General features: G+C 44.1%; 1 protein-coding gene across 2 annotated transcripts in view; it reads left to right on the top strand.

The window, feature by feature from the left end:
* The window catches only part of SLC10A7 (solute carrier family 10 member 7), a gene marked incomplete at both ends in the record, with an annotated part of 145,295 nt that overhangs the window by 11,848 nt on the left and 112,306 nt on the right, over positions 1 to 21,141 (top strand). For both annotated transcript variants that reach the window (XM_079534974.1, XM_079534973.1), the window contains one exon: positions 562 to 637. In XM_079534974.1, the coding sequence (XP_079391100.1) occupies positions 562 to 637 (76 nt within the window). The remainder of the gene's footprint in view (positions 1 to 561; positions 638 to 21,141) is intronic.

The raw sequence follows: 21,141 nt of genomic DNA, 5'->3' as shown, positions 1-21,141 counted from the left end.
TATTCAGCCATTTTTGAGGGACTTCTAATAATGGAATCATTGTTCCTTCTAGGTTCCTATTTTTCAATCTTTTTGCGTAGCTCATAACCACAAGGAACCCTGTAATCATCAAACACACCAGCTTTTTCAGAAATTCTTTCTTGAACAAGTATACTGCTGCCACACTCACCTAGCTTACCTAACATAATGCTGTATCACACTGAAAAGCACAGCAATAAAAGGAGCGCAGCAAACTCCTAGGCTGTAGCAAAAAAAAAACCTCATTCAAACACAATAGCCATGGATATAGAAAGAGAAAATCCACTTACCTTCCAAAGATCACAGGCATGTAGAGGTATCCTCCAGTTAAATGCTCTCTCCTCCCCTGCCGCCCCTTAAATGCGATCTGGGAAGGGGTGGGTTCTGGCTCCACCCCTTCCAGTCACTTAAATACATCGCATGCAGCTGAGCTCCAGTAGGTTAACCTTGCCTTTCCAGCAGGTGCTCAGTCTCTGTTTCTGTTTTAGTGTTTCTGCTTTTCCTGTAACGAATGTAATATTTTTTTTTTTTTCTTGTTTTCAGGTTGCAGACTGTAGGCTGTATGCCACCTCCTGTGTCATCTGCAGTAATTTTAACCAAGGCTGTTGGTGGAAATGAGGTGAGCGTTTTCTGTTTTCATTTCTGAAATATTTTCTTTCTTCAAAAAAAAAAAAAACCACCAATGAAGCACAGAAGTTCAAGAAAGTGTTTCTTTACAATGAAATTGTGGGGCAGAAAGCTTAACGTAAAATCTCTTAAATTGAAGCTTGGGTATTGCGTTTGTGTCACACAAGGGCTACGCTGAGAAAAAACTCAGTTATCTGAGGTGACTGAAAGGGTTTTGTTAGAAATTAGAATTGATTGGAGCCTTTGTGCTTGTTACTGCATTCTATTTACTACCCGTATAATAATTTGGTGCTATGTATTGGTTTTTTCACAGACTGTGAATTTAGTGGGTAAGAACTACCCTTGTGGTGGTTGTCTGAATGGTGGTTATGATTACGGGGTTCTATTGCAGAAGTTTCTCAAGCCACAAATGTAGCATGATGAGAGACACCTGAAGTTAATGAGGTCTTAACATGTTGTTAGAGAGTATGATAATAAAGTTTGGGAACTCTGAGTTTTGTCCAGTGTTGTAAGGTGAAGACCTCAGTGGGATGGAAACGCCAATATCATGGTTGTCTATGCAAAGCTTTTTCTTTCTGTATAGCATGCCATTCTCAAGAGCACCAGGTGATTAGTGTTTAGGAAACAAATACAGGTGTCTTAATGCAGTTTTTATTTTTTAGCTCTGTGTCCTTATACCTGCAGAAGCTGGCCGAAAGGTAAAGGGTGAGGAAGGGAGAATACAGCACTCAGGAGGCTGTTTGTAATGCTAAGCATTTCGGGGTGCTCATCTAGACTCTTAGAGCTGAATTTTAATTCAGCTAGGGAGTTAGTTCCTCTGCACGAAGTTGGGTGAATCACATTTTTAAATTAAGGCCATTAGTTGCACAGGTATCACTGTCTGAGTTCAGGCACTTGGGACCGATTGATGTCAGCTTTGAAAACACCTGATAGGATTGAAATAGATTGAAGTTGTATTTTGTACTGACGAAGTGCTGTGTAATTTGCTATTTTGTACTGATGAAGTGCTGTGTAATTCGTCTGTCCTCTGAAGAGAGACCCAAAGCATCTAAAGTGAAGCATCTCTACTTCCGGGTAACCCTGATGCATAGCACTACGTGTGTGCTACCTGATATCCGGGGCGGTAAGAAATTCTTATGTAGATGTTGTCAAGTGGATTAGTTAGTGTAAGGAAATGTTATTCGACAACAGGGAAATGGTAATTGAGCCGAAGAGAAGGAAGTTTTGTTTAGTTATGATTCTAGATTGATGTGCTGTAGGTGGTACCCAAAATGCCACTGAGCGACCGGTGTGGATGGAACGAACTACGGAATGAGCAGCGGTTCAGCGTTAGCAGCGTCTTTTCTGTCCTTGCAACAAAGGGGAAATGCTCTGTGGGGAAAAAGAAGGTGCGATGTGTCGGTAGGAGGCACTGTGAAAAAGCATCTGTGTGCGTGGGTGAGGGAAGTAACATCTGGGTGATTAGTTTTTACTGTTATGCCATAGTATTCTTTTGGTGTGGGGTACATGTGCCTAATTTTCAGCAGCTGCAAACTGGGCATTTTGTCATGTGATGTTTGGGTAGTAATCGTGTATGTGACTGCAGGAATAAGCTCAAACCTGTAGTTCTGGGCTAAACTGGTGTTGCTGAAATTTAAAAGGAAAAAAACATTCTTATTAAGTTTTTACAGATAGTTGTTAACCAGAGAGTGAATCAGGAGCTGGGCCTCGGGAACTCGGAGTTCACAGTCAGCCTCTAGGAATACAGGACATTAAATGGACTCCAGTCTTGGTGGGTCTTTTCCTACTTGAGTTATTCGATCAAGGTACGTGGAAGAGAAACAGCTTTTAAATGTGCTTCTGGTAAATGAAGTCTGAGGCCAGTTTTTTCCTGAAGCAGAGGGGCTTTCCAGTGCTAGCTGATTTTGGAAATAGGGTGATTGTCCACTTTCTTCTTTGTACTAAGGGAGGAGAGCCTCTTAAAGTTCTTTGCCAGTTCTCACCTTAGCCTTTGCTGCTATCTTTCTTCTGGTGATGTGAGCAGAATGATGCTTTTTTTTTTTTTTTTAGATTGCAATTTGTTTTTAGAGATGAGCAAGAATTTTAAGTGTGGGAGTCAACTACAGAAAGAGGCAGTCGGGCTGTCAGAATGATCGTTCATGATAATGTCTTCCAAACTGCTTTTGCTTCATCAGGCGTTCCCTTTACATACAGATTGACTTTCCTAATGGTGAATAATGTTAAGTGAAGACAGAAGACTTGCTAACAATCAATGTAATGAAGAAGCATCTTGTGAGCTAGTTACTTTGTGAGTTACCCCACCATTGCAGAGTACCAGCACGCTAAGAACTGGACTGACTTCTTGAAATGCAGTAGGTGGGAGCGATGCTGGTTGACTGCTACAGCAGCACAGATGCTCGTAGGCTGTATTTCAGTTGCAGTGACTGCTGTTTGTGTGTGTGGATGCTTGGAAATTCTGAGGGAAGTATCAAGCCCGGGACTGTCCAAGCGGCTGTGCCATGCTAGAAGTCGTACTTGGGGGCTGGTCTGTGGTTTACAGCTTCCTCTGTCACTCACTCATTGGGTAAAACTGAGTCGGGGAGCACATCTGTGGGTTGAGCTGGGATGGATACAGGCCAGTTATTTCTGCAGCGTTTGAAGTTCAGGACTGAAAAGCGTTATGCAAGCTGCAGTCACACTTGGGGGCAGGGGGCAGAGTATTTGGTCAAGTGCATAAAAAGTATTGATGTGGTTTCTTTTCAGTGAGATTGAGATTGTACTGTGGGCAGGTTCCATTTGTTTTATTTGACGGTACAAAATAAATGGTTGCAGTTTTACTGGCTAAAATGGGTGTAGCGAGCAGAGCTCTTGCTTAAATTTACCACTATATATTTTTACTCTTGCAGAAGGTACCACTCTGAGATTGTCGTTGGCTGTGCTTGAAACAAGTGTCATGTTACAACACAGAATAGTGGCAGCTAGACAGGCTAATGGTATTTGTCTCTCTGATCCTTCCAGCACATGATATATGGGAAAAGTCTTTCCGGTACACATCCTCTTGAGCTGCTCTCTGATTTTTTCCAACAATGGCAGCATTGCTCAGCAACGTAAATGAAAAAGTAGCAGTAGGAAAAATAAACCTGATTCTACATGTCATTAGGAGGCTGTTTAAAGAAAATAGAGCAGATAAAACTGTCAGCAAGTTTTGACAAGCCGCAGGCAAAGTTTCTTGGAACAGACCAGGGCAGACTAGGAGCATCTCACTTTTCCTGCCTACTTCTTGTTGTCAAAAACAGAAATTTAATAGTTTAAAATTAAGCACACAGTAGTATTACCGATAAGTAAGCCCTGGAAAAATGCAATTTTTGGGAGCAGCTTTTTCACATCTTTAAGTGAAGTACATAACCAAAGGCAAGCTTTTTGTGCAGAGTCACAGCAAAGACTGATTTCTTTAAAAATAGCTTAAGCTCTTTGAACTGTGTCTTCCTGCACAGTAACCTTTTAAAAGTGAAGGAAGAAAACAGTACACGGTGTGGCAGTTGGAGTCGCACACCAGTGCATCCTAGTAGAGTGGTTGCCCGTAGAAGGTAACACAAAGCAGTTGTTTCATAATGCTCAAGATATTCAAATCAACCATGTGCTGGTGTTTAGGTGTCTCTGAAGACCTGGGTTCTTGTTAAAATACGTCACTCCTCCCTGTCACAGTACATCAAGTGTCGTTTTCACATGGTGCTTTGCCTAAAAGCATCCAATACTATTTGTTTAACAAGTGTCCTCTTTCCCTCTGCTTTTTAAATTGACTCCGTCAAGTGCCTTGAACTTAACATGAGCTCTAAAAATAGTTTCGTAAGTTCAAAATTGCCTACTCACAGCCTGAATACTTCCAGCTGGAAGCATAATTAAGTCTGCCATCAGATACTAAATGCACATCTCCAATAAAGTTACATAGGTGTCAGAGGACAATTTAAGCTAAAGTATCTTTACTACACACATACCATTATGCAGACCTAACTGTACAGGCATAACCATTTTATGCACATCGGAGCTGTTACGCTATTAAATTAAGCCAGTCTCATTTTTATTAGTCTAATCCTCTATTTATCCTGAGAGTTTTCTTTTTATCATTACTGTGCTTTCAGCAGATGGTTTTCATTTGACCATCTCTTGCCACTTAACATTCTTCTGTGAACAGGGAGGGCATTTAGTATCGAGCAGCCCAGAATATTACTTACAATGCAGTTGTCGTCACTATGAGCTTCGGTAACACAGCTCCAGTAGAAATCTGTGGAGTTCCTCATCGTCTTCTCAGGTCCTCAGGAACCCCGAGCTGTTGTGAGCTCTTCTTAGTTTTTCGTCAGCTCTCGTTTATCACCCGTAGCTCTGAAACAGATTTACAGTTGACAGTAGCAGTTACTGAGAGCATTCGTCCCTGCTCCTAGTTTAGCAGAAATGAGCTCAGGTTAATCAAGGGGTTTTCAAAATCCCCGCGGTCGAGCCTTCCCTCTCTAATTCTTGGCTTGCATGTTTTTAAAGCTTCAAGTTCTCGCAAGGCATTTGAGAAGCGGCTGACTTTTCACAGTAATGTAGCTAAATAAGTAGATTTGTGACAGAAGGTTTTAATTTGTGGTCTGGTTACTCAAGCTTTTAGCTCAGGTTCTTGTCTCACAGCTCCTAATGCATCTAGTGATAAAATCTTGTCTCCTACTCACCTGAAAGCATGCAAGACAGATTTTTTTCTGATTGTCACAAATTCTTGTTGTACTTCTGGGCATTCATCCATTAGCTTCTTTCCTCCTTCCTTTGCCACATACTGTTAAGATCCCCGTTCATTCACTCCGTACATGTCACAGAAATCTATCCCACTAAGCCTGCTAACCAAATGCAAGCTGCAAGGGAAAGATGCATACAGCAAAGATGAGGTCAATGCCAGGGAAACTAACAATTAACACTAAATTTCTTTTCTGTACTACTTTATGATGTAGCCTGTACACATTTGGGAAGCATTGTTACATCAGCGTGCTTTTAACAGCTTCGCCCCTAACCCAGGCAGTCACGAAAGCTTGATTCCTTGAATTACATCCGAGCACCTGGGCACTGTCCAGAATCCATCTAGAGCCATCCCAGCCTCGTGTTCAGGGTTATACTTGCACAGCCAACCAGCGTAACTCTGACTAGGTAAGTGTTTTCAGGGGCCTCGCTGTCACTCTGTTACAGGGCACAGCCAGAATTAAGGTTTTTTTTAATCTATCTGTTCTGAAACACATAACAAAGCAGGAAGGTGTTTGTGACATAAGGAAACTGGTCTTGTTCTCACCCTTGGTAAGAAAGTAACTCTGTGGGTTACTTCTGGTTAAAAACAGAGAGTGCAAAAGCTTACCTTATCCAGCACGGAGCACGCTATGCAATGCATTGCCTACAGAAAGCAAGCATAGGTGTTATCTGAATCAATCAGCAAAACTTGTATCAAAATACTTCCAGAGTGAGGTCTGCTACCTGCTAAAGGCACGCTTCTGTACCCTCAGCTGTTTGTTATTCATGGATGTTAGATTAAATATTAAGTCTGTTTCCTGTGAGGTATAAGAACGTAACTTCCCTTTCCACCGAGCTTGAAGCAAAAGACTAAGAGAACAGCAAAGACTGGGGGGGTTGGACTCGATCTGCGGGGGTGCCTTCCAACCCCTGCAATTCTGTGGAATGTGCAAAAGGTGACAGCCATAAGAAAGTTAGAGAGATTTCTTTGCAGCAGTGGCTTCTCACACAGCTGTAATTGCACAGTGACAGCAGGTGTAGCACAGGGGTCATTTTCAGACAGTTACCTTTAAGTTGTGTACAGCGGGTGACTGCGACCCGAACTGCAGTACAAGGCCCATTCCAGTTCTGCTGTCCTTCACCGGCTGGCTTAGAAAACAAACAAAAATAGTTCAGTATTAACTTGTGTTTATCAGTAGGTGAATAGGTTCATTCATCCCATATATTAACATTGTTGTTAATTTAGCTATACAGTAGAAGAAAAACCTGTTAGTGCTGCTGCTTCCCTAGGTGGTTTGTGTCAATTGCTCATAGCAGAAAATATTTACTGTGACTTTCGTATATGCGCCCAACTGCTTGCCTGAGGGGGGGAGTCTGGACTCCCGCTGGAGCTTAGCTGGCAGCATCTCCGTCTGTGAATGAAAGAAGGTGTTTGTAGTGCTAGTAGAAAACCCGCAATGCTAATGCACTGCAGCATTAGTTGTCAGAAAAGGCATTTTCTAAGTCTCTCTATAAAGAGCATCAGAAATCACTTAGAAGACTGCTAAGTTTGAAGATTTGAGAAATCTGAGTTTAAGGATTTAAGAAATACCTCTCATTTAAAGATCATTGGCAGCTCACTGCAGATCAGTATAGTTCACAGACATCTATCGAGATAACATTGCTTCTCCTGTCTTAAATCTGTCACTTGCTCATCCAAAATAGAAAAAGCTTCCAGGTATTTTTCTCTGGAACAAGTGTTTTCATCTAGGATTAATCTGTTTCACACACTAACTCGCTCCAACCTATGGAAAAGAAAGTACTTGAGCTGCATTGAAGCTTGCCCATTGAGCTTTTCAGCTATTTGCCTTTTTCAGCTTCTTTCTCAGATGTACGACTTTATTGCTTACTTGTAAAGAATCACAGCAACAGAAAGTTAAGCAAGATGTTTTCAAAGTAGTTGTTGTCTTAAATATGTATTTTTCCAGCTTGGTAAATTTAACATCCCTTTAGTGACAGTGAAGGTGTTGCTTCTCTTGTAGCAACATATTCTTTTAAAATGTATTCATTGCTATTCTTTTCCAGAATTATTAAACATTCAGTAACTGAAATGGTAGGAGAACAACCTTATCTATGTAAGGATATAAACAGGTAATACCTTCATCTTTACTTACAAAAGCAGAGAAGACCAACTTACTTTCAATGGAACTCTACCCTGAAGACAGGATACTTGGCAAGTTTTTCTCTCATCCTCTTTTCAAAAGGGTTTTTCTCATCTTGGGGCTTTTTTCTTAGAAGGACTCTTGGGCCAAAGAGCATGGAAAGCAACAGAGCAGCAGGCATCCTGTCATTCAGAAGCATTACTTCAGGCAGAAGCATGTGGAACGTACTGGCTTCATCAGGAATCTGAAGACAGCAAGCTGCCAGCTTTTAAAAAAGCCACTTGCCTCCTTGGAATTCTTTTTCAAAGCTGAGGCCCCCAGAGCCTGGGGCTTTCCTGTTCAGGTACTAGGAGAACAACTACTGCAGAGGTGCACACTTCTGCACTTGCATGGGGAACCCTTGCGCAAAGTTGGGGGCTTTCTGGAAATTTTGATGTACGCTCAAGAAGCGGATCCGCAAAGGCAGCATTGTAGTTATCAACCAAAACAACCTGAGGCTAATAAAGTATGCCAGTTTTCTTCTCAGTCATGTGAAGTCAGTCTCCTTGCTGTAACCCTTACCATGTACTCTTACAGTGGAAGTCCTAAACTGCTGAAGCGTGAGGGTGGATCATTTGGCCAGACTCTTCTCTTGTTGCAGTCATCTAAACTCTTACAGGCTATCAGTACCATCCAGTGCACACACACCCATTGCACAAGTTCCATCTTCAACTACATACCCAGAGTCCTTCAAAAGGAAATTTTGACACACCCCTCGGGACAGAGTTACTACACACAAACAACTTTTAGTCAGAGACCCAGGTTATAACAGGGAGTACATACTTCAAAGCACTTGAGTTCTGCTTACAAGTGAAACCTTGCCATCAGGCACTACTCACATCACACACCCTTCGAGCCCTGTCTCCAACACCCCAGTTTGGGCAATAGGAACACCACCAAAAAGCACCCACCACCCAGGAGAGCCCCAGCACCAAGCCCCAGCACCAGGGTACTCCCACTACCCAAGTGGGTGAGCTCTCATCCCTCAGGCACCCTCGATACAGGAGGGGCCTGAAGAAGAGTCACTCATGAAGCAGAACCCACCCTCCCACCAAAAAAAAAAAAAAAAATATCTCTTTAGAGATAGTGCAAATTTCAGTGTCTAGCACCCAAAAAAATTTTTTTTTAAACCCCCTGGCAAAGTGCCAGCATGTACCCCCCAAAAAACTAATCAAAACAAAAATTGCTAATATTAAAAGGAATACTCACACAATTGAAGACATGCTTCTACAGCTGGAAAAAAAAAGAGGGCTCAATGTTCTAACACAACCAAAACACCAACAGCTAAGAAAAAAAAAAACCACAGACAAACAAGTGCTCAAGACACCAACAGCTTAAAAAGAAATGAACAGAACATAAAGGGAGGACACAGTGCTCAAGATTCTGATGCAACCAAAACACCAACAGCTAAGAAAAAACAAAAAGAAACTATGGAGTGCTCAAGATTCTAACACAACCGAAACACCACCACAGTGCACCACTCACCAGAAAACCAAAAAGCCTGCATCTCAGGTCATCTGGGCTTCCCTTGGCTCACAATGCATCCTTCAGCACAGCCCTGCCTCACTGCTGCATCTCCCCCAACAAAGATGATGACAATGGCAGGATTGGAATCCTTCCTCCAGGAGATGGACTGCACAAAAAAAACCAAACAAAATTACTACACCCTTGTAACCCCACAACAAGCACTTACGCATTACTTACCTCTCCTTGAACCAACCCCGTTCAGCTGCCACACACCTTCAAGGCTGAAAAGGAAGTACAACAAAGCAAGATGGAGCCTGGCCTCCAGAAAGAGCCCAGGCACCCTCACAAACCAGAACACTTCAATTCCCAGCACCCAACTAGAGCCATAAACCCCATTCCAACAGAAAGACACAAGAACACAGCTCACCTCTGTCTGAAGGACCACCGACAACTGCACAGCAACAGGATCCTCAGCCTGGACATGCGGGAAGAAGACCTCCTGCAGAGAGACAAAACAGCACAGAGAAGTGGTCTGATCCCCAGGCCACCAGCACTCACCTGTTCTCCCATTACTGACTCACATCACCACTCAGGCACATCCTTGCAGGAAAAACTCACCGCTGAGGCCATTACCCTGCAACGGAACTGTGGCACCTGTGAATACACAGACATTACAATAAGTATTGAACTTTTTGCCTAAACAGGTTATTACAACAACACAGAATACATAGAGGGCTTACCCTTGACCCAGGCTCTCGGTAAAACTCCAAGAGAAGCAATCCCTGGCAAGAGATTCATCCCCACCAGGATTCAGCTCTTAAATGGAGTCCAGGAGACACAGAGCCAACCTCCACCCCTTACTGCAGCACAGGTGAATTGCATTCACCTGCGCTCCCAGAGCTGACTCATTCCTCACCTCCACAGGTGGTCAATCAGAGGCTCAGGCTGTGATTCAACAGTTCCCCTAAAAGAATAGAAACAGTGGAGAAAGTGGAGAAGACAAAAAAAACAAACAAAAAACAACAAACAAAAAAAACAGATTATCTGCCTTCACTTCCATTTTAAACCCTTCATTCTGCTTCTCACCCACAGCAACAGGGGCATTAGGGCACCTGGGGGAGCACAGATCATTACCACGTTCTACTCATCCCGGCAACCGCAGCACCTGTAAAACAACCTAGGGTGAGCTGAAAGCTACTCAGGGAGCTGAGCACCAACCCCCACCACAAGGAAAAACTAAAAAGCCCTGGGGAGCCTGGCAAACGCCAGAACAGCACCACGGTGTTCCCTAACAGCAAGGGGAGCCCTGTACCGGCTCCACAAAGAGCTAGGTGAGAATCCAGAAGCTACCTGCCACCAGTGCCCCTTCCTTGTACTCACCACCTCCTCCATCTCACCAGTGCCAGAACTGCTCACCTGTTTAAGCTAAGCCTTGATCCTCAACACCTCACCGCAGCAGCTCTCACTCACCCCACTGCAGGAGTAAAAAAAAAAAACAAAGGCAAACAAATAACAAAGGAACTCTTGATCTCAGGCTTTGTGTCTTAACCCCAGCAGCAGCAGGTTGCAGAGGGGCAGGACCAACAAATGCACCCCGCTCACTGCCATGGCAGCGAGAGGGGCCGAAAGCACCCAAAGCCCTCTTAAGAACCATACGTGTCTTTAAGGTAACAGAAGCCCAGCACTGCCACTATCCCAGCCCCAAGAAGACCAGAAGGGGAGCTCAGCAGTCTTGTGCCACAGGCAGGGAGCCCCTAGCGACCCACCCAGCAGTAACCCACATGCCGTGGGATGGACCTCCGGGAGCACAGCCGGTGTACTCCCATGGGTGCCAGAAACAATCCTCGCTGCAGGAGGCCCCACTGTTGTCCTCAGTCTGAAACACAGGAGAAAAACAAGAGAAAACACCAAGTTAAACAAGTCAACCATATTTCGATCATAAGGAAAAAAAAAAAAAAAAAAAAAATAGCCTCATGCTGTTTCTCACACCCAGCAGCACCAGACTAAGGTACATGGTCTCAACATACTTACTCGAGCGCCTGCAGCACCCCCAAACCACCCAGCCTCGCTAAGAAGGTAGAGCAAGAACCACACTGCAAAAACACCACGTGGGTGCAAAAAAAAAAAAACAGGCAGGTGCTGCCCCAAAGCAGGCAGCTGGAGCCTGGCAGTAGGCACTCCGCACTGTCTGTAAAAAGAGGGGAGCCCAGCAAGCTCACACTAGCCCCAAAAAGACCCAAGGCTACAAGCAGGAGCACTACAGCAGCTCAAAAAAAAGAGCAGGGAGAAGGAGCCCTACAGCAGCTCCAAAAAAAAAGCAGGCCAGGAGCAGCAGCAGCCTTCCAAAAAGCAGCATGCAAGCAAGACAACCTCTTGATACAGGGAGCAGGGAGAACCCCCTGTAGCTCCCGGTGGCCTCTGGCAGGGTTTAAGAGGCTTGGAGGGTGGGCCCTGCCCTGGGCTCCTAACAGGGCGCAGCTGTGCCCGGGCAGCCCTGCGGCAGGTGGAGGTGATGAGTTCCTCAGCGCAGCTGGGCTGCCTGAGGGCCCGCCCAGAGCCCTGACAGCTACCCTGAAACCGTGAGGCTTTGCATACCCCAGACAATTCAGACCTTATGCAGCTTGAAAAGTTCCTTATGAGATATAATGCCGGTGCATGAGACGCTCACAGTTGGACACGTTATCTCTGGGGAATTGACAGTGTCTAATCCAGACGCCAAAGATCACAAGTAGTTTAATTCTTTGCTTCCCATTATGATTTCATTCCCACCTTTTTAAACACTGGAAAAAAAAACCAACGCCGCTGTTTATTGCTGCGTTACACAGACTTGAAGAAGGTTTCGTTACTTTTGAGCTACGTTCATCTTTGTGACAGCATCAAGGCAAATACTTTCCTTAGTTCGCAACAATAATTCTTTCCTGCCGAACAGATAGAACAAAGTAAAGATAAGCAATGTTCAGTCGCAATGGAATGAATCGAAACGCTCTTGCACACGCTGATATGGTAGCCCGGTCTGAAGCAGCTGTTATTCCTCCTAACAAGAGACACCTCAAAGTAAAACAGGACAGAAAAGCAAGGTGAGCAAGGCTAAGGATAACCGTGACTTGGACTGCCATCCCGTCGCAGGGAATAGGTACTCATCGGCCAGTTTAGTCAGCAGACTTTTATTGTGTTTCTAGACGGTGCATGTGTGCACACACGCTTTTCTGTGAGAGCACTGAGCGATAGCGATCTCCTCGGAAGCTCGGCTTCAACGTGTCGGGAACCGTGGAGCAAACGTTCCTGACAACAACAACATGGCTTGTGCGTAGAGTTCAGAGGCCTCCGTGCGTCTGCTCGGGAAAGTGTTGGAATTCGGCCGTGTTGCACTGCTTGTACAAGCAGAATATCAAGCCCCTATATTCAAAAATGTACCCCCCATACGTTCGTTGTCCTGCAGCTGCTGAATTTCTAGCAAGGCTTCGCCTGCGGCAATGTTATTGAGAGCTGTCTGCAGTTCCTGTGCCATTTTACTTCTCAGTAAAATGGCAGAGTTCAGTACTCCACGTTTGTACATCCTTTCGGTTACGTAAGAACAGGCGATTGATAAACGCTTTGTTTGTACCCTGATTTACAACCGTAAATGACACGTAGCTAAATCTATGGCAAGTGACGTTTTAATGGCTTGGAACATCTGGAAATGTGAACTCGTGCTGCAGGAAGAAGCTCTTATAACTGGAACTACAGAAAGTCTGCTTAAAACAGGCAAGGCTGTCAGGGTTCATTTTGCTCAACCACAGTACTTGGGTTCAAAAGTGTCGTGCTCTTAGGAGAACTTTCCGTAGGTTCAGTAGATATGATTTCCCATAAATCCTTGGAGAAGGGGAAGCGCACGCCACATAGATAGGTTACCTGGAATTCCAGAAATGTCAGCGTTAAAGCTAGTTCGGAATGGGATATCTCGGTCTGTGGATGTGAACTCTCCTGCTGTAAACAGGGCTCCAACGTGTACTCGCATATTCTTTTTTTAAGCGTAGAACATTTCTTTCACATTGCCTTTGTCTGTCTAGTTATGCTTAACGGTCTCCCAAATCTCCCCCGCCTCAAAACTTTCTCCTGCTGTTAGGCACCGTACCCCACAGAAGCATTTCCTTACGTCTTTAGCTGACTGTTGACATCCCTCCCCTTTCACATCACCGGTTAGTTCCTGCATGCGGTTTGCCTTTTTCCTGACTAATATACGACCGCACCGAAACCGACAGCAGACTATTTCCCAGCTGCCCAGACTATTTCCCAGATGCCCAGACATTCGGTCCGAGTAGCAGTCAGTGCTTGCTTCCAGAGAGTATTTTCCTCGGGCAAATTGCTTGTTACGGTACCTTATTGTACAGCATCGTATGTAGTAGTGTATCAGAAGCTTGTGGTACTGTCACGGACTAGACTAGATCAATCTATGTCTGTGACAGGGGCGACAGACCTCTGCCCTGCCCCCCCACCCCAGTCCCACAAAAATGGGAAGGAAGGAAGGGAGGAAAAGAGCAGCGGCAGCAAGCTATGGAGGAAAACTTATTTTACTATAATATCGAAAAACAAGATAACACAATATATATACAATTTAATTGAAATTGAGATTAATAAATCAGACAAGATGACAGAGAGAGTTCCTGGGACCGAATCAAAACTGAAAAGCTTGGAATGGCTAGGAAAGCACCCTCCGGCACCCGCTGCGAGGCAACAACAGAGCACCCCCCCGCACGGAAGGGCCAGATCCCGTGACTTCTGTAATGTACAGGGATAGGTACCTGGGATTGGGGCATTAACACTTTAATACCCCGTACACTACGTGGTGTTTTGATGTGGAATACTGAAACCCAAAAACAAACAAACACAGAACCATGACAGGTACTGATAGGAATAGGAGGGTGGTTGGACTACATGATCTTGCAGGTTGTTTCCAACCTTGCGATTCTGTGATGCTGTGATTCTATGTAGTAGGTGGCTCCTTTAGCAACCTTTTCAGGGCGCTGTGTTTGTAGCTTACTTATTAATTATTGCAGCGTCTTGCTGTTTGGTTTTCTCTTTCTGCTGCTTTCAGAGCGGGAGGGAGCAAGCGAGACTTTTCATATTCCCTAATAATTTTTCTGCAACCTAATGCAGATCTGTCGTACAAGCGTATTTTGAGGCCATCTCCTGCCTTTCAGACTACGAGCTCTTGAATCGCATGGCACAAGGCAACGAAAAATTTAATCTTGTCAGGTTATTCATGCCTGTGGAGCAAATTGTAATATGCTGAGACTTTATTTTGAGCCGTCTCCCTTCTTAGATGCTTTTTGCAACTCGAATTTTGCGTTCCTGCCAATTAGCACGCACCAGCTGCTACCAGCCAAAGAACACCTGTGCTGCTACTAGGGTACCTATGAAGTTGGGCCTGATTCTTCTCTTTTATCCTTGTGTAAATCAGCTTCACGTCTGCTGAAATCAAAGCGATGCGCTGAATAAACCAGGGAGAGAGTCTCAAATGAAAATTGGGTCCGTACGATTTGCGTTTGGTGGATTCCAGCGAGCAAGATTTGGTCAAGCTAGTCTCAGTAAGCATTGCTGTGCAGCTGCTCCTAAACGATAGGGGGATATCAGCAGGTACTCCTTGCAGTGCGAGAGTCCAGCAGAGAGCTGCTAAGACTATAAAGGGCCTGGAGCAGCTCCTGCTTGAGGAACGCCTAAGAAATGTGGGACTGCTCAGCCAGTGAAAAGCTAAAGCGTGAAAGGATCTGATCAGTGTTTACAAATACCTAAAGGGAAGTGAGAGGCACATGGATGAGGCCGGGTTCTTCCCAGCGGTATGAGACATGCAGAATCAGACTCCGCAATCCACTTAAGGTTAGGAAAAAGGTATGTTTATTACTGCGCCAGGTGTGAAGGTGCTCCCCCTCACTCACACACACAAGCAGCAATGACACAGTTACAGACTGGAGTACATATGTTTATTACACTCAAAAAAAAAAAAACCCACCAGAATTCTAAGAAATACTTAACACGCCATCCCACCCTCTTGACTACACGTTCCACAAACGTGGAGAGTCTCTAGCAGTCATTGGATAAAGGCTAGCAGGCATTCTCACCGTTAATGCGGCCCCCGCTCCCTTGCGGCCAATACATCATCTCTGGACCGCTCGGTAGTGCTACTTTTAATGCCTTGCTGTCTCATCATCCCCAGTTACCATCCCGGAATTGCCATATTCCTAACTGCACCCTAGACCAGGCCGATCCCTACGCCGAACGTTTATACGGTTCTCACTGTCATGGTTCCCATCTATAAAAACAGACCTCATATTATTAATGACCGGAAACTCAAATCTGGGGCCTAGCGCGCTATGACTGGCTTTTCCAATTTTACAATTTGCTCCGTGTTTCTGAATCTAATTTGTTAACCAATCTGATATTAATCTAATTAGTGCAAGTGCTACGTAAACTAGCACCTCTTCCTTCACCTCTGGAAAACATTGCACATAGCAACAACTCTGAAACATTCAAAGCTTCAGTAAGCTTTTCAGTAAGCTTTATTTGAGTATTTTCTTACCAAGCTGAAACAAGAGATAAGATTGTACATGTTACATAGATATTCAACATCAGTTTTGCATCGCAAGTTTCGGAGGTCCTGTAAGGTAGCAGTCCACTGAGGCAGGAAGCCTTCTTCACCCTGCAGCGATGAATCCACAAAGACGCCTCCTTCTTTCTGATTGCCGTGCGGGTTGTTAAAAGTACTCGGAACGGTCCTTCCCACTCGGGCCCCCCGGGCAGATCTGAAACAGGTCTAATACACACAACCTCCTGGTTAAATATCACGTGCAAGTCCATCGAGGCCTCAGGCCCTAGATCCCAAAACTGGTTTTCGTATTTCCCAAAGCTGCTAGTGTAGGCTTATTACACGCCGAGTTAGTATTCCACTCCTCGTCCCGCAAGTGCTACGTAAGGCCTTTCCTACAATATTTGGACAGGGCTTAACCCCTCTTTGGCTCTAAGTTCTGTCCTCGTACTCAGAAGCGCCAAAGGCAAGGACCGTGGCCAGGACAGTCCAGCTTCCTAGCCCAGATATAGAACCTGTTCTTTAAGTGATTCGTCTTCTCTGCGTGACCGCATGCCCGTGCTCTGCGTGATGCGTGCAATGCCAATGTATCCCCAATAGCTTGCTGACCTGTTGGACCTACTTCACAATGAAACGAGTTCCCTGGCCAGAGAACACTGTCCCAAGACCACCAAAACCTCGGAAATACTTCCTGCAGCAATACCTAGACCGCTCCCGTGGCTTTATCGGTCCTGCAGGGGAATGGTTCTAGCCACCCTGAAAAGGTGTTGGGTACAACTAACATGTGACAGAAACCCCCTTCTCTAGTCAGCTCAAAAAAAGTTTATTTCACATTGTTGTCCTGGAAAGTTCAATATTCTAATCGGCTCTGCTTGTACCCTGATCCTGGTACTAGGAAAGTACGTGCACTTTCTTCAAATACTTACTGCGTCTTTCCCCCCCTATAGCTTTCATTATGTTCCCTTAGAACCAATTTCAATAACATAATAAAGGGCAGCATAACATCAGTCAGCTTGCTCTCATCCTATCTGCATCATTCATTAGACTCCTCTCCTGAATACTTTACGGGTTCTAACTCAGATTCAAATATTTCAAAGTTATCCTCTGAGAATAAAGCCAGATCACCAATTTCTTCACTTTCAGCTGCATGTTTTGCCTCCAGATCCACCCTCTCCTTCCTGATTTCCTGTGCAGTGTTACCTCTCTCACGTCCTTTACCGTGTGTAATAGCGATGCTCTCGGTAGCGACCCTTGGTCTTTCTGGACGGTACCGTGAGCGTTTATCACCCCAAAATATAACTAAGCGATCTGTCCCTGCATTTAAAGCTTTTGTCAAGGAAAATATTTTGGCCTTCTGAGAAGTCCCCCCCCACAGGTAACGGTTTTGCTTTGAATACCGAGTCAGTAACAGTTACAGCATACCCTACCTTGCTGTTTCTTTGACTCAAAAGCCTGCTTCCTTCGCGAATGCAGAAAGCCTCGGCATCATCCGGTGGTTCCTCCTGGAAGACCAGCCAGCAGTCAGGCGCCGCTAGCTCAGAGGTAGCTCTCCATCCGTGTTCGCCATCTGGAAAATGGCTTCCTTCCTTCTCTTTAGTCAGTTAAGCTTTCTGTTGATAAACGTAACGGTCACTTAAACCAAGAAAATACAGCAAACACATACTGCATTACACAGTTCTGTACTGTTACTGCGGCATTCGCATACTGCAGTAAAGTTCCACCTGAGCATGGAGGGCTCCAGTCTCAGGCTCCCTAGCTGACCATTTCCCAGAAGTGATTGGGTGTTCTCACAACCCCAGGTAACGCTGTCAAAGTTAACTGGGTCTTCCCTCGCTGTACTGAGGTTTTTGTTTTCCTATTCAAAAGGAAATAACTTCAGACTTGTTTTTGACAAAACCAGGCAGAAAGTGTATCCTTAAAATCCGCAGCAATGAACCCCACCTACTCATTCCTTATCTTGCTTAATCAAGTATATTTATTTGCCACCAATAGGTGTATAACTTCAAGAATACTACTTATCATCATCAACTCTAGGTACAAACCGTAGCCCTTGCCATCTAATTTGTCACTAGCAAGATTATGATATGGTAGTCACATTCAATTAGTCAAATGAACTCCAAGAAGTCAACCGTTACTTCTTTTTATCTTCTACAATTTTGTACCCTCAGAAGCCACAGCTTTACCCCAACTCAGCTGGCTCCTGCTTTCAACACCTATGGGGATTGCAATTGTGGTTCTGCCAGACATACCCAATACCCACGCACCCGAGTACGAACTACTCAGGATTTCTGTAACTGCTGGGGATACAACATAGCTTTTCCCCAGGTTACATTGAAGCAATGCTTTCCATCTGTTGGTCTTGCTGGACCTATTCCTGTTTTTCATCATTAACTTCAATTCTCCACATCCAGTTGTTTTCGTAACTGTTACCTGAGTAATGGCTTTGAAGAACCCAGCACTTTCAAGAAGTTACGCATTGCTACTTGTTTTCCTAACCTGTATTCTCAGGAGTCTGTTTTCATGCATCTTCCACTAAACTCAGCTTTACTGTTGGCTCCTACTGACAGTAAGTCAGTACCTACAGAAAATAACTCTTGATGTACCATGAAGTAACAGGCACCTCCATCTGCTAGAAAATCTACCTCTTTATTCTGCTTCCCTAGCTAAACTTAAACCAGGGGGTCTGCTAGAATAAGCTTCCCAGATTCTCATCCCTCACCTTTTGTTACCTGAGTTTGCTCCCTTCCTTAATTTCTTTGAGACAATTTGATTTTCCTTTAACTGTCTCCACACCTAGAAGAAAAAAACATTAGGCTAGCAACTAATTTCTGGCAATCAAACCCTAGTAAGGATTAAACTGATAAGCATCTATTTTGGTGAAACCTGTACAAACTCAAAATGAAAAAACCATAGGATAAAATAGGACTATTAAAGTATAATACGACAAAACATACAGTAATTACACCAAAAACCCTAGGCAAAAGCACCTGAGAACATACTCAAAAACAAAAATGGCAAACGTAGAAAACAAAGAAAAAAGTCCTTACCTTAACAAGACCTCAAATACTCAGATATTAGCAACACGATATCTTTGCCTCCACTGCCAGCCTTTAAATGAGATCTGAGAAGGGGTGGATCCTGGCTGCACCCCTTCTGCTCACTCAGGAACATTGGATGCACCTGAGCTGCCCTGAGTTGGCCCTGCCTTCCCACCAGGTGCTCAATCATTGCTTCGGGCCGTGATTCAGCCTTTCTGGTACACCTGCTCTTATAAAAAGGCCCTTCCCAGCCTTAAGTTGGGTTTTTTTTTCTTGTTTTGGAAGTTTAGCTGGTGGTGGTGGTGGTTTCTGTTGTTGCTGTTTCTGTTGTTGCTGTTTCTGTTGTTGCTGTTTCTGTTGTTGCTGTTTCTGTTGTTGCTGTTTCTGTTGTTGCTGTTTCCTCTTTCTTTAGTGTGTACTGTTTCTGGTCTTGGGGAAGATGGTCCTTAATTATCTTTCTCGAGGTTCTCTTGGGTTTTCTGCAAAAGTTTGTGATGTGTTTTCTTGAAGTCCAGTGTAGCAAGCTTGCTCGGCGTGCTCTATGAGATTCTTAAGTTCTTCAACGTTGCCTGTTTGTGGTCTCTGTAGGTAAGGCTGTCCTTGAGTGTTTTGCTACTCACCTGCTCCTTCTGGTTGGTGAAGGTGAGGTCCTGTATAATACTTTTTTATCTTTTTACATGATTTCTTCTTGTACACAGTTAAGGAAGAGAATGTCAGCATGTTCCAGCATTCTCAATGAGTGCTAATATCTTGCTGTGTTGTTCCTTCAGTGGGTGTTGTGGTGGTTGAAGTCCCCACTGAGATTTGTGTTTTCTGGATGGGAAGTTATTCCTATCTGTTTATAGGGGATACTGGGAAAAATGCTTAAGTCAAGAACCATGATGCAGTATCTGCGTGATGAGCAGTGAACTGTAGAACAAAGCAGGTAAAACATTCTACTTAAGATAGTCTGACAAGATATTGCAGTAACATGTGTGTTGTTTCATGTGTATGTTGAAAGCAGGATGCCTGGTTGGAAATTGGTACTTGGTTCTGTAGCGTAATAGGTTCTAGAGTGGTAAGCTCATAAAAAAACTGTTTGTTCTCTGTTTTCACATAAACTGGCTGGTCTATTGCAGTTGGTAATGTTTTCAAGGTGTTACTAATGTCCAAATTGTTTTCTCCTCTCTCTCTTTTGTTGCGACATCTGAGAGAAGGAAGATATTTCTCTCCAGTTCTGTCTTAAAAAAAAGTGTTAAAATGGGTTTTGTTTGAAGCTTTTTTTTTTTCTTCTCTCTCTGGAGTCTTTTTATTTGTTTGATTTGCTATTGTATGGACAACCTGGCATTTCCGTCATCCCACGGTGTTCATTTGTTCCAAATGCTGACTATTTTGGTATAAGCTCTGGGGAGTTTTATTTACTAGTGGTTGATTGTGCTTCCCTAATAGGTAGTGGGAGGCAGCATTAGTTCCCGGTGTTTGGTTACCCGTGAAGCATAAATAAAAGCTGAGAGTGTTGACTGTCTGAGGCGGTTGGAAATTTGCTGTTACTGTGGTCTTGTTGGTGTGTAGCTTCAAAAGCGAGCCTGTAAAAGGCACGTAGAGTTCTAGCTGTAGTACGTAAGATGATCCAGTAAAAATGTGCTTGTTTGTAGACTCTGAGACATCTTTTTGAGAAGCTGTGCCCCCATTCTCTCTATTGTTCTGTCTTAATGTATAGGATTAGCGAGGGGCTCTTTTGCATTAGTGACTGTCTATCTGCTCTGTGAAATAGATGGTATGCATGCGCAGAGTGTTGTTTGATAAAAGGTGTTGGTGAAGGTAAGCGTGTGGGACGCATCTTTAAGGGCTTTGTGGCGTGTGAATGCAGCAGGTGGGTCAACAATTACAAAGGATGAAGTACTAACTTTCAATGTAGCATTTACTTCTTGATTTTCCTGTTGACATGGTCTCATGCTACATTTTAAATGCGTAAGTTTAACCAGTTCTTACCTCAAGGCTTTTCTCATTATACTGTACTCCCGATTTTTCAGCAGTAGATAACGTACTACTGAGTGCAGGATAAATCATGAGTGTAGTAGCAGGGGTTGTTTTATGATGATTTCTACCTTGAGTCCATTGTGTAGAGCTACACAGCTACCTGTGAGCTACAGGAGTGTTGGAAGTTATCGATTACACTGGGGCCGGCTGACTGAGCCAAGATTTTAGGAGATGCCTTTCTTGAGTGAGTCTTAATGTACAGGGAATGCAAAGCAGGTGTCTTGCTGCTGCTCCTTTCAGAAAAATGTAATTGCTTGGGCTAACCTGGGTTCGCTTCAACGGCGTGGTTGTTGGATGACAGGAAGCGATAAGGGATTTGCTTCGGCAGTATTTCAGAGAAAAAAAAAAAGAAATACTTAAGTAGATATCCCTGTTCAGATGTTTGGTGGCTTTTTCGGTTTGGTTTCTAGCTGTTCATGCTGTGTAAGTACAGCTAGTGAAGCTCGGGTTTTATCTCTGATTCAAATGTTGGAGTGCATTAAGAAACTGAAATTGTATTACG

Source organism: Tetrao urogallus (assembly GCF_951394365.1).
Source record: "Tetrao urogallus genome assembly, chromosome: 4".
Lineage (NCBI taxonomy): Eukaryota > Metazoa > Chordata > Aves > Galliformes > Phasianidae > Tetrao > Tetrao urogallus.
The sequence above is the reverse complement of the archived record's forward strand: the minus strand, read 5'-3'. Positions and strand labels throughout refer to the sequence as shown.